Source organism: Schistocerca americana, chromosome X (assembly GCF_021461395.2).
Source record: "Schistocerca americana isolate TAMUIC-IGC-003095 chromosome X, iqSchAmer2.1, whole genome shotgun sequence".
NCBI classification, from domain to species: domain Eukaryota; kingdom Metazoa; phylum Arthropoda; class Insecta; order Orthoptera; family Acrididae; genus Schistocerca; species Schistocerca americana.
In genome coordinates, this window is record NC_060130.1 from 600,992,273 (window position 1) to 601,007,020 (window position 14,748).

Genomic DNA, 14,748 nt, shown 5'->3' on the forward strand with positions numbered 1-14,748 from the left:
TGTGTGTGAAATCTTATGGGACTTAATTGCTAAGGTCATCAGTCCCTAAGATTACACACTATTTAACCTAAATTATCCTAAGGACAAACACACACACCCATGCCTGAGGGTGGACTCGAACCTCCGCCGGGACCAGCTACACAGTCCATGACTGCAGCGCCTTAGACCGCGCGGCTAATCCCATGTGGCGAGGGAAGTTAGATTGCCAGACTGGTCACGCACTTCCCACCTTGGTAGGTCTGCAAACTGAAGAGTGAGAAGGTGATTCCCACTCTATCTTCCCCACTACATCACAAGAAGCAACTACAGGGCGTTTCACAGTTATACAGATCCTCCACAGTGAACCTTACGAATCACTGGTGGCACAGATCATAGACATACCTCGGGATGATTATTTTCCACAATGTGCATCAACACTAGTTGGCATGGACAGAATCTATGTAAATCTCTGCACACTGGTCTGGACAGCTAGAGGGGGACTTGATTCTTAGTCATTAAAAAAAGTTTACTGATCAAAAGTACTTCCTATTTAACCCACTGAAATCAACTCTGATTACAGATTGCAATGATAAATCTCTTTTACAAAGTACATTATTTTTATATATTTGTTGTTGCTAAAATAGTTAAAATATTTTTGTTTCTGAAATATTGCTACAATAATTGCATTCAGCCATTTGACACATAGAGAAATATCTCCGAATAATGCAAATGAAAAAAAGCAAGCTATATGTAGTAAATATGAAACCTGAGGATCATTGACAAAATGTCCTTGTCAGATTATACCCAATACTTAGAACGATGCCATAGTATATTAAACCACAATAATGGGAACAAAGAAAAGTTGTCACTACTGGGATAAAAAGAAAAAAAAAATATTTTTTTAATAAGGAGAAGAAACTGTTTCAGGGGGTAGATATAGTTTGATGGATCAGCTGCAAATAATAAACATGGTTGTAAGAAGCAATGTGCATGAGTAATCACTTAGAGATTGATAAGTTTTTAGAAAGCTTTTAGATCTGTAGTGGGAGTTCAAACATAAGGAATTAAATCTTCATATCGAAGTTCTGCATTAGCCTGAGGAAACAACAAATAAAACATTTCTCATTTAGTGTTCTGTGATCCTGTGCAGAAACTTGATCCCAGAGGACTGATGATTGAAAAAGGCTGGATTTTTCTGACATTTTGTTGTGATTAAAAACATAAAAGACAAGATGGGTTGATGTGAGAAATTAACTGTTAATAAATACTGGAGAAGACAGCCACTTACTGGCAGTAATAAAAACAGGAAAAATTGAAGCAGGTATATGCTATGGGGAAATGGTGTCACAAAAACCGTTCCTGAAGAATACGTAGCTGGTAAGAGAAAGTCAAGAGGGCAAAAAGATTCAGCTCGTTGATGATCTAAAGGAAACTTGTGTATATGCAGTGAAATGAAAAAGAAAGTAACAAATATCAAGAATTGGAGACAGAAAGGATGTATCAATTGTAGAGAAAACTAATGGATGAAACAAGACCAATTCATTACGAAATACTTAAAGTAAAGCTTCAGTTTCAATTCAAATGCATGAAGAGTATAGAAATTTCATAATTTTAAAAGTATATATGGAAGGTGACTTCATCAATCTAACCCACAATTTTCAGCACCTCAGAGAGAGATTTTTAAAAGTTAATGGACTTAGCAGAAAAAGGAACACACGTAAATATGACCGATTTGTCGCTTTTTTGATTTTGGGATGAAATATTTCTGTTAGCTTGAACTGCACAAGAATAAGAGTAAGTCTGAAAACAAAACAGAGACCATATTGACGCATAATCAGTATATACATACAGTGTTATTAAATTTTTAAGAATTCATTTACATATGGCAGCTGAAAACAACAAGCATGGGGAAACAAAGACAGGAGAAGAAATACTACTCATGGTATATTCAGAAGTACTTTGTAAATTTTTATGAAACGGATTATCAACAACCAGTTGATACTGCCAGTTCTAACCTATGGCAGGCACATAGCCAGTTCGAGAACACCCTGTAAACATGAATGTAGTGTTTTTCTACTTACACTCAATTTATTTGAACTTCTTTTTTGTTCCAAAACTAGTTTAGACCTTTTAAGCCTTGATTTAGCTTGATAAAGGTGTCATATGTATAAAAATATCAGCATATTCACATTATGTACTTCCATTTGTTTGTATTTACAAAGTTAACTAGTTGTGGAATGAAGAATAAGTTCAAATAAATACTGCCTAAATGGAAAAATAAACTATTACATTCATTTAATAAATTTGTGGCTGTGGTACCTCCGATGAAGAATGCATACAAATGTCTACAAATATGGCACTTAAGTGCCTCTGGCACCCCTCTCAGTTTGGCATTCCAACCAGCCACTTGTGTTATTTGGACCTTAAAATGGCCCTGAGCAGACAAGGATGGACATTTAATTGGGAAACCACTTAAAAAGCATAAACTTGCACATTAAAATAAGAGAAGTTTGGAAGAGATAGTTAACAAGCAGGGGATAAAAAATGACTATTGGATAAAAAGTGGTTTATGAAGTCATACAATGTGACAAAACAGTAAAAATGAAAATTTCAGTAATGTTAGACATCCCTATAACCTCAGTAACTAATAATTAAAAACTAATTGTGAAACACTACAAGTAACTTTTTATTTGTCTTGGTCATGTATTTCAATTAAGCCATCTTTAGAAGAAAATGTCCATGAGGTGAGAGTGTTGACAACATTAATGAAGTAGTACCTTAACTGCACGCCAGTCACTTAATTACTTTAAACAAAACTGTGCACCAAGAATAAACAAAAAAAGTAGCTTTTACTGTTTCAAGATTAGTTCTTAAGATCTCAATAAATTTTGTGAATGAAAATCTGGTCCAAATAGGCTGTGTTCTTTTTATCATCCACACAACCCACCAGTTTTAAACATGGGTCATTTGCAAGCACATATCTAATGCCTCCAGTTTCATTTCACATTGTAATACATCACTGGCACATGTGGACAGGTATACACCTTATTTCTGTGTATATGTGGAACAAAATCAATACAACAGTCTACATGATAAAGTTTATTAGCTGACACAAACAGGAAGCTTTCTGGAGTTTTCTCTCAGCCCCCTCAGCTCCCTGGGCTGCCTTCACTTGTGCACTCTCTGTGACGCCTACTATGTACTTTACATCTGTGTGGCCCTGTGCTTCCTGGAGTTTTCTGTTTGTGTCGGCTAATGGACATACTCATGTACAATATTGTATACCTGTTCACAAGTACAGTGATGTATTACATTGTGGAAAGAAGATGGAAGCTTAAGATAAATGCTTGAAACTGACTTATGAATTAATTGATGGGGGTTATCGGACCAAACGGTGAGGTCATTAGTCTGGCAATTCTGAAGTTATCCCAAAAAAGAGAGAGGGTCCACTAAAAGTGGATGGATCCAATCAGATGAGTCAAACTATAAAACAAGGAAGTTGAAGCACACACAGTAGAAGGTTATAAAAGTGTAGCCCAAATCTAAAAACTGGGGAAACAGAGGGATAGAAGAGCTGTCTTTGCAAGAAGGAGTGTCATGGCTCCCAGACTGAAAAAACATGAAGAGAGGCCCCAACCATAATTACCCTGTCTCTGTTCCAGGACTAAAGCAAAACCTTATATTTGAAAATAAAAACCACCTTCAGAGAGGAAACTGAGGATCCGTTCAACCATCTGTGAATCATCAGCTAATACTATATTTGAGGAATATGGAAGACTATACTTAGTACAAAGGGCCAAAAGAAGGGGACATTCCACCAATATATGGCATACCGTCAGTCTGGTTCTACAACCACATTTTGGGATGGTCAGGAAAACGACGAATAGCGATTGCTTAAGAAACCAGAAGTTGGGTCCATCATATCTGTAGAAGGGACATCTCCACTTCTGTGAGAAGACTGTCAACGGGACGAGTGTGAAAGGCACCAATAGCTAGATGCACCCCACAATGGTGAACAGAGTCAAGTATTTTCAGAGTGGGAGTAGCTGCTGAGCCATAAACCTGACTAACATAATCTAGTCTGTACAAGGCCAGGACATGATAAAGATGGAGAAGAGCAGCACAGTCTGCATCCCAAGATGTGTGGGCCAAGAGGTGAAGAGCAGTAAGTTTCCACATGCATGCAGTCTTCAGGTGGCGAATATGGGGCATCCATGTCAGCATCTTATCAAAAATAAGTCCCAAGAAATGGGACTCTGTTACAACATCTATGAGCCGGTTGCCTAAATAACGTTACAGGAAGAAAACCAGAAGCAGAAAACCAGAATGCAGAGACCCATCGGATGGCGCCTGGGATTCGGCGCTCAGCAGATGCTACCGAGTGGGAGCTACACCAGATGCAAAAATTGTCAACATACAAAACTGGGGTAACCACAGGCCTAACAGAGGTTACAATCCCATTGATGGCTATGAGGAAGAGTGTGACACTTAACACAGACCCCTGTGGGGTACCATTCTCCTGAATCCGAAAGGTGCCGAGTGAAGTGCCAACTCAATACCGGAAGAGCCAGTGGGATAAAAACTTGCAGACAAAATTGGAAGGGGGCCGCAAAAGCCCCAGTCATGAAGGGTAATTAAATTTGATGGTGCCAAGCCATGTTGTATGCCTTTTGCAGGTCAAAGAAGACCATGACAAAGTGCCAGCTATTAGTAAAAGCCTATCAGATTGTTGTTTCCAATCTGAGTAAACAGTCAGTTGGAGATTGTCCTTCCCGGAAGCCACACTGATACGGGGACAAAAGGCCCCAAGATTCGAGTACCCAACATAATCAGAAGCTAACCATCCTCTCAAACAGTTTACGAAGTACATTCATCAGGCTAATTGTGTGGTAGCTGTCGAGAGATGTTGGGTTCTTCCTGGGCTTAAGGATGGGAATAACTATACTGTCTCACCATTGTGACAGGAAAGCACCTGTGAGCCAAATGTGGTTGAAGATTGGATTTTTGGGGCGGGGGGGAGGGGGGGGGGGGAGGGGGGGGGGAGGAGACCAGAGAGCGAGGTCATCGGTCTCATCGGATTAGGGAGGGACGGGGAAGGAAGTCGGCCGTGCCCTTTCAAAGGAACCAACCCGGCATTTGCCTGGAGCAATTTAGGGAAATCACAGAAAACCTAAATCAGGATGCTGGACGCAGGATTGAACCGTCGTCCTCCCGAATGTGGTTGGAGACCTTCAGTAGATGTTGCCTCTGGGTAATGTCAAAAGGTTGGATCATTTGGTTGTGGATGGAATCCGGGCCTGGGGCTGTGTCATGTGAAGAGGTAAGAGCCTGCAAGAATTCCCATTCAGTGAAGGGTTCATTAAAGAGTTCAGCATAGTGGGGGTTGAAACAGAGGGGGGTCTATTTAACTCAGCATTTCTGATGGAGAAAGGTAGCAGGATAGGAAGAGGATGCTGATGCCACCGCAAAGTGTGTCACGAGGTGTTCTGCAAGGACCAATGCATTAGTAAACAGAGCACCTAACAGAATAAGACCCTGGACAGCTGACTGTCGCTGGCAGCCCAGAAGGCTATGGAGCTTGGACCAAACCTGGGAGGAAGAGGCATACGTCCCCAGTGACGAAACATAGCATTCCCAGCACTCCTTTTTACTCTGCTTAATAAGGCACTGAGCCTTAGCATGGAGGCACTTAAAAGCAAAGAGGCTGGTCTGTGAAGAGTGTCATTTAAATTGCTGCAGCACCCATCGGCAGTCCTGGACAGTGACTGCTATGTCCTTGATTCACCACGGTACCAGTCTATGACAAGGGGGACAGCAGTGCCAGCATCAGTGCAATTTGAAAGAGAGGTGTCAAAAGTGCACAGCAGACATATACATAGGCCAACTGGTCCAGCAGAATGCCCAACATGGGGACATGTCTGCCAGGCGGAGGCAGGGGAACGTTAGAATCACCAGAAAGTGGTCACTGTCACAAAGATCATCAAGGGGTGACCAATGAGGAGATAGTGAGATCGATAGGAGTAAAGGTGCCATGAGCGGCACTGAAGTGTGTAGGGGAATCGTCATTGAGGAGACACAAATCAAAGTCTGTAATAAGTTGGTCAATTAGAAGACCCCTACCCACTGAAATGGCACTCCCCTACAGAGGGCGGTGTGCACTGAAGTCCCCGAGGAGGAGAAACGAGGGCAGGAGTTGCTGTATTAAGGTAGCCAGTTCAACATAGGGAACTGGCCTACCTGGAAGGAGATAGACATTGCAAACGGTGTTTGCTGGAATTGTTTGCATTCTAAACACTATTGCTTCCAGATTGGTACAAAGAGGGATCCAGTCACTAATGACACCGGAGCGAACCGAAGTACCGAAGTGCAGACCCCTCCAGATGCTATCTGGGGGCCGGCATGGTTCAGACAGAACACCCAATAATCATGAAGCATCGGAGAGTGGTTGTCACAGAAGTGCGTTTCTTGAAGAGCAAGACAGAATGCAGAACAGGAGGAAATAAGACGACATATTTCTGGCAGGTGACAATAGTATCTGATGCAGTTCCACTGGATTCTGCAAGATCCAGAACTGAGAGAGAGTGGGCGACCTTGGGGCGCACAGGTAGTGTGTCTCACGGGCGAGTTGTGGTAGTTGGCTTGTGGCATGAGAGATGCCGGGCAGAGGGGTCCCGGAGGGGGGCGGAGGGGAGGAGCCCATCACTGCCAAGTGCCGAAGAAGGGACACACTTCTTCGGTCGGGGAGGGGGAGTGGCTCGTGGAGTGGAACGACAGGGGAGGGAGAGGAAAGAGGGGGGACAGGGCTGGGTTAAGGAACAGATAAGAGGGGAAAGGATGTAACAGAGGCAAAAGTTGCAGGAAGTGGAACCAGATTAAGTCTCTCATATTTTTGGCGATCCCAAGCCTAAGACAGGCAATCCAGGGACTTGTACTCTTGGATCTTCTTTTCTCTCTTGAAAGCTAAGCAATCTGATGAGCGAGGGGAATGGTGGTCATGACAATTGACATACAAAGGTGGGGGAACACGGGCTTTGCTCATGGATTGGGTGTCTACAGTCACCACACAGAGGGTCTACCATACAGCGGGAAGACATGCCCAAAGTGCAAAAACCTCATGCGTAATGGGGCATACAGCTTCACATCACATCTGTAGCACATAACCTTGGCCTTCTCTGGGAGGGTCAGAATGAAGGCACGGTATCGGTGCGGTTGTGTTTGCGAACGTGTTCTCGATATTCTCCACAAAAAACAATGGCTTAGTGATAGTGAATCCGTCCTAGTACAGATCGAGTAGGGGGAAGTGTTTTATCCCAGGACGGTGAGCCTGGCCCTCCTTCCATGGTGTAGGCATGAAAGGGGAGGCTGTCGGGTCATACGAAGCAGCACTCAATGATCCTTCACCATTCAAAGAGATGGCCATTTGAGAACGGCCATATTTTTGCAGCTTTATATGCTTCATGTGCCAAGCATCCGCCCTGATACCACCCACTCCAATCAGGGGCTCTCCCCATGGGCACCATCCAGCCACAGCAAGGGCCGCCTAGCATGGCGGCCATTGCTGGGAGTTCCAATGCTCCAGAAAGACAAGCAACCACTCCTTGGCATACATGGGGAGGGAACAGACCAGGTATCAGTAGTGTGATACCTGTGTTGTCAGGGGGCTCAGCCAGATGGGTACATAACAGCCACACCACACGGCCTGGCTACACAAGCTGGTGACCTAACAGGGTGGACGGGTCTATGGTGGGGAATGAAGAGAGGAAGGAAGGGGAGAGAGGTATCCACACCGTAGACGCTAGGGTGGGAGTTTTTCCCCAAATGGCTCACACTAAAAACAGAAAATTTAGAGATGGAGGTCAAATCTCAAGTGGGGACGTAAATGCCAAAAAGGATTAAGGAGCACAGGCAAGAGGAACAAAATTGCAAGCAATACAGGGAACCTGGTGGACAGCCATGTCAACATAAAACAGAACACCAAGAGGGGGGAAGGAGGGGGGAGCAGAGAAGGTGTAAGGGTGAGGAGAGGGTGGGGGCAGGGTGGAGGAAATGTAACCAGGGAAGGAAGAATGGACTGCAATAGCTTGGGGCATGAAATCAGGGGGAGGGGTGTCATTTGAAACTTGTCAATTGCATGGATCATAAAAAGAAAACAATCTGCTTGGACACCAGGTTTTAATTCTCAAAAAACAATGACAGTATGGATCTTCACAAAAAATAAAATTTTAAAATCAAAATAAAATTTTAAAATCTCAATAAATGACTGAACCTTTCAGATATTCACTTTCTTCATTTATTTATGGTGATATTTTTTATATATTTATTTTTGGTTTCAATGAAAAAAATGTCAATTTGCACAATAAGCAAACAAAAGCATCTTTTTCAAATGCTTTGAAATGACCCACTTTTCTATTTCTTTTGGGGCTGTTTAAATGGCTTCAGTTTCTACTCTCATGCAACAGCAAAGCTTATTACTTTGAACTACTTCACCATGTCTTTAAAAGAGTCAGCCACTAAATTAGTGCATATTGTGTCTAAGAAACAAGTCAGTCCTGATACTGAACCTTCGGATCTCAACTCCCAGGGCTGTCTTCATCCGTGCACTCTCTCTGACACCTACCATGTACCTTACGCCCATGTGACCTTAACTTGAGCTAATCTCTTTCTATTGTCAATTTCCTGTACTTTTTCCTCCAAGTTTCCATCTTTGTGGCTTGTCCTGCTGTTCTAATTTTTCTTCCTTTGTTTTTATTTTGTGTTTCTTATCATTTAATGCCCACCCTTTTCAACTTATTCATCTAACGTCGAACCTACTTCTTTATAAATTTAGTTTGTTTATCCATTTAGTTATATGCATTTGCATTACTAATTTCTTTGACATTTTTATATTTAGTTCCTTTCTTGCATCTTGTGTAACTCCCTTGCTCCCAACATTCTTAAATAACTTACCATTCCTACTGCCATCTTGGCCACATTTTTAAATCTTCATCTTTTCCATGCTGTTTCTCTGTATACTGAAGAACATTTGATTCACATCTGAGATCCATTGGTCACTATTTTCTGTGGCTGTTGACTGTGCCATGACCATTACAATGAGAGTAATTTTTGTGATGTGTGCAGGCTGTATCAAAAATGCAAAGAAACAAAACTTTGCAGACTGTTTCAGAAATGTCAGTGTCAGGAACAGTAATGCATAAAATTACACTAACATGACTAAATGTGGAAAATATAACTTAAGTATCAAACTAGGAATGGATAATAAAGGCCACTAAAGAAACACTAATCTCAAGTCTTGCAGCAAGATACATAACGTCAAACAAATTTAACTTTATATTACTTCAGGTCTTTATAGCATTTCCAGGTAACATTATAAAAGTTATATGGACAACAAATGATAAAATATATTTCCAGACTTAAGATTAAGTAAAACTAGCAACACAATATGGCATCTACATAAATAAATATAGTGTCCAAAACATCTTTAATCAGTCACTTTGAGCAAGGGCCTTTCATGTCCAATATTACAGAGAACTCTATCTTGTCTCTACGACACACTTTACAGTTTTCATTGCCTGGCTCTTAAGAGTCTTTATTAGAACTGTGTACATCCAGATCAGCTGCTCAGTTCATACTATGAATATGAAAAAACGAAATTTTCAGAACCCTTTTGACCAATTAATGTGAGTCTCAATATACACCACATGAGTTCTACCCTAATAGAATAATATTTGTTATTCCATTTCTCCATCCCCTACACAGTGCTCCTTTCAGTCACAGATTCCTTCATATTTCCAACAATTCAATGAAACCTCATTTTTACTAGTGGAGATCGGTTATGCTTCTTATTAAGTTGGAAGTAATGAAGAGAGCAAAAAATACTTTTACTTGATTTTGTGAATATCATTTAAAAATTGCATTTTACTCACAACAAAAAAGCTCATTTCTTTTCTAACTCAGCATTATAGACATTTCTATTTACGTAAAAAAAAGAATAAACAATCTGACACCTGGAAAGAAAAAGTGTTCTTAGAAAGATAACTTCTTTCACATAAGATTCTAACATTCAAAAGTGATGCAAAGGGCTTATAAAGTAATGCCCTTTAATATACACAATGCAATTAAAAGTTCTGATAATTACTACTACTACTACTACTACTACTACTACAAGTACTTGGTAACTTAGTTTTATCAACTACTAATCACAGATCAGTAGTTCATACAGGCAACACATGTTTGGCATGCTTACTTTGTAATAAAACAAACTTTACTTACAAACAATGCCATACGTTCCTTCTCCGATTCTGTTCAGTTTTTCAAATTCTGACACAAATCGACACCTTCCAAGCTGAAACAATGATTTTTGAAAAATGTTTATTACTATCACATAATAATGAAGCATCCAACACTTTCACCTTTTTGTTACAACATGATAAATAGGTTTTCCTTCTCCCATGAGATGTCAAGTTTTGGCTTTGCATTTCCACTCATTTAAACAACATGACTCATTAACATATAGTCATTAACGTATACTATACCAGTTTCATTGCCATACATTTCACTTTCAATAATCAGTGCTCCTCAAACCTCATAGTACAGTCATTGTGAATCATATTTATGGAGTTCTGGACGTAATACATATGTAATTTACTTTCATAAGATATGTCTATAGTTCAGGTTTCTTTATAATTGCATTAATAAGAGGGTCTGAGACTTAAATACACAGGACAGTTAAGCATTGGATGTTCTGCAGTACAAAATGCTACAGGGTTGGGTTGGGTTCTTTGGGGAAGAAGACCAGACATCGAGGTCATCGGTCTTATCGGATTAGGGGAGGACGGGGAAGGAAGTCGGCCGTGCCCTTTCAAAGGAACCATCCCGGCATTTGCCTGGAGTGATTTAGGGAAATCACGGAAAACATAAATCAGGATGGCCGGACGCGGGATTGAACCGTCGTCCTCCCGAATGCGGGTCCAGTGTCTAACCACTGCACCACAAATGCTACAGGGACGCAGTATCTCTCTGTAGTATTTTAAGTATACTATGGATAACTGGCCAATGGGTTGTTGACACCCACTTAAGGCCAAAAAGGCCATTATCAAATTCAAGTACATCATGTTATCTAAAAATTAGCTTTTATCATGATCAAAAAGTTTAAGATTTAAAGTTCATAAGATCTACAGCTGGGGGACTGCGTAAAAGGGTCTAAAAATATTGATAAATCAGGTCAGCATGAGGACTGATCACAGTTGAAGGTCTTTCGGGTCCACAGGGCAGTGACAGGTGCTCCCTCTATGCTCATACCATTGACAAGATACATTTATAAGAATGTTCCACTTCATTGTAATAAATTGCTCTCTCTTACAAATGATATAACTTGATCAATGGCTTCTTGTCATCTGCTAGAATGAACAATAGTGAGTCATTTAACTATAGTTCCCACTTTAGCTTTGTTTTAAAACGGTACTTAAGAATAATATAAGCCACAACTAGGAGGACAAAGGTAAAGGCACCAGATTCACAGTCCTGACATTGCAGTGGTTGATAATGGAAGCAAGAGGAAGAAAAATCAAGATATGTTCATAGGATTTGTTGACCGGCAAAAAGCGTTCAGATGCAAGATGTTCGAAATCCTGAGAAAAACTGAGGTAAGCTATAGGAAAGATGGGTAATATAAATGTGTACAAGAACCAAGAGGGAACAATAAGAGTGGAAGGTAAAGAACAAAGTACAGATTAAAAAGGTGTACTCTTTCTCCCCTGCTGTTCTATCTGTACATCAAAGAGGTAATGACAGAAAAAAAAACAAAGATTCAAGATAAGGATTAAAATGCAAGGTGAAAGGATATCAACGTTAAGATTTGCTGCTGATATTGCTGTCCTCAGTGAAAGTGAAGAAAAATTATGGGATCTGTTAAATAGAATGAACAGTCTCCTAACGAGTACAGAATATAGGTCAAGAGTAAATTGAAGAAAGACAAAAGTAACGAGAAGTAGCAGAAATGAGAACAGCAAGAAACTCAACATCGTAATAGGTGGTCACAAAGTAGATGAAGTTAAGGAATTCCGCTACCTAGACAGCAAAATAACCCATGGCGGACAGAGCACAGGGGCATACGAAGCACTGCCAAAAAGAGCATTTCTGGCCAAGTGAAGTTTACTAGTATCAAACTTAAGTCTTAATTTGAGGAAGAAATTTCTGAGAATGTACATTTGGATCACAGCATTTTGTTGCAGTGAGACATGGACTGTGGGAAAACTGGAACAGAAGAGAACAGAAGCATCTGAGATGTGGTGCTACAGAAGACCTTTAGAAAATTAGATGAACTGATAAGGTAAGGAATGAGGTGGTTCTCCACAGAATTGGCAAGGAAAGGAATATGTGGAAACACTGACAAGAAGCAGGGGCAGAATGATAGGACATCTGTTAAGACATCAGGAAATAACTTCCATGGAACCAGAGAGAGCTGTAGAGGGTAAAAACTGTAGGAGGAGGACAGAGATTGGGTTGGGGTACATACTTTTGTGTCCATGATTGGGGAACAACAAATAACAGCAGGCATGAATAGACAACAAGTTTGTTCCACAAAAAGGGAAAAGCAAAACCAGAATAATACTATACACCATTGAATGATCTAGAGTAGCCACTAGGACAGCTATCAGCAGAGTCTGTGGATGACATTGAAGTTGGAGTGCTGTGAAGCAGAATCCCAGTTCAAGAGCGCAGTCTGAATGCTGATGATGGTGATCCGAATGGTGTGGTGTCGTGGTACCAATGGTAGCAAAGTCCAAGATGAGACTGCTCGAGTGAGGGCCTGCATGAGCTTATAAAGCCTGGGCAACGGAGGAATATACCCACCGTCAACGAGTTTACTGCGCCATGGCATAGAACGATTGGCACAGTACTGTCATGTAGCAGCTATTTGATGTGGGTAGCTGGCCGGGCATTGCTACGTTATTGTGAAGAAAGCTATGTGTATGAACCATACATGCGCTGTCCAACTCAGCAGCACTGCGCTTGAACCAAAAATTGCCGGCCCTGGGCCATCTGACATAAGCCCTGCAGTTGTGTGGTGGTCAGCACCATGATGCAGGCATTAATGATACCACACATCCAGCAAATAATTAAGGACATAGGTTGTAAGTGCTACTCTGAGATGAAAAGGTTGACACAGTAGAGGAATTAGTGGTGGGCCACATCAAACCAGTCAGAAGACCAATGAAAAAGAAAGAGGGCAATACAACAACATCATGATACCTCCTCTCATAGGATGAAGCACAGGAGTGCTTAGTGTAGCAGATACATACGCAAACCAACCACGTGCCATTGATTAGTCATAATATAATGGGGGTCACACTGGCTTGTCATTTTCTACTCGATTCTTTCAAAATTATGTCACTATCCTAATCATAGATCATTACTCAATATTCTGATCTCTAGCATTTCCTTCGTGGTGGCCTCCATGGCTAATTGATTACCAAATTTTGTTTCTTGGTGTTTCTGTGTAACTTTGAATCCAGTGTGGTGAATGTCAGAATGTAGATCAAGAATAGTTGAGACTAGTGAACTGGAATAATATTTGTCTCCCACTTGCTGATTCTTCATTGAACTACTGAACACCAAGCTGTTTTTTTGTGTACTTTTGTATTATAAGGTTTTGGTGATGGCTATCAACTCAGCCATGAATACGCTACTTGCATGTTGTAACGAGTGTTGTGTGTGAATCTTTATGTGCAGGAGAGCATAACCTACGCTTTCATTAATTTTGAACCCAACTGTTTGAATGGCTCTCTGGTTAGCACACACATATAGAACTACAATAATAAACACTGGATAATGGAGAAGTCTGCATTTTTGTTTGCTTCTCCGAACAGGAGGTTATACACCATGGGGGACCTCATGAAGGAGTTATATGGATATAGTCCAACGGAGGGTACTGTAGCGTTCTCCAGTCATATCCCAGTTGGTTTTTATTAAACAGGATCAGGTAATTCGGGTGTTCAGATACATTATTGATTGTTATCACATATTTTATGAGAGCTGTTGGCGTCTGATCCACAGCAAAGGCATACAGGTTTCCGTAATGAGGCTGTCAAGTGGACTTGATCAGAATGGTACAGCTGTGGGTTTAATTCACTATGCTGTACACAGTCCAAGAAACTTAGAGTGGGTGGCATATTACACTGATCATCCCTAGTTCAGACTGGGCAAAAGTAGCATGCTGTAGAAATAAGAGAATGGTGTGGTTCACTTCCTGGTAGGTGTTGTACATGAAATTGATGGTATTGTAATACAACTGGTCTTTAGCTGACATGTACAGGATAGTATCATTAATTGCTACTGTGAAAAGAGTTACAATCAATATAAACCCAATATAAACCACTGAGGGACTCACGTTTTCTTGTGTGTGGTAAGTTACTAAAGGTTGTGGTGATTCTGACCTGAAACAGAGAGAGATTGGGGGGGGGGAGGGAGGGAGGGAGGGAGGGAGGGAGGGAGGGAGGGAGGGAGGGAGGGAGGGAGGGACATTGTACAGATATGAAAGTTAATCGGTGTAGGCATGCTGCATGAGGCAAGCTGTTTTTAATACTCTTCTGTTCCTCTGTTTGCTTTTATTAAGATCAAACACAAAAATTAATTACGAATTACAAGCTGATGAACTACACTTGTGAAATCAGTCATTTGCCTGATCCTGAATAGAAGTGTTTATGTTGCATAGGACATATTTTACAGTGATCTTAAATAATAAAAAAAAGTTTAAATTGCCATAAATAC

At 40.9% G+C, this 14,748-nt stretch overlaps 1 protein-coding gene across 1 annotated transcript in view; it reads right to left on the minus strand.

Moving 5' to 3' along the window:
* Positions 1–14,748, minus strand: part of LOC124556586 (cyclin-dependent kinase 10) — a 114,055-nt gene that overhangs the window by 24,234 nt on the left and 75,073 nt on the right. The window contains exon 4 of the mRNA XM_047130555.1: positions 10,249–10,321. Coding sequence (XP_046986511.1) covers positions 10,249–10,321 — 73 coding nt within the window. The remainder of the gene's footprint in view (positions 1–10,248; positions 10,322–14,748) is intronic.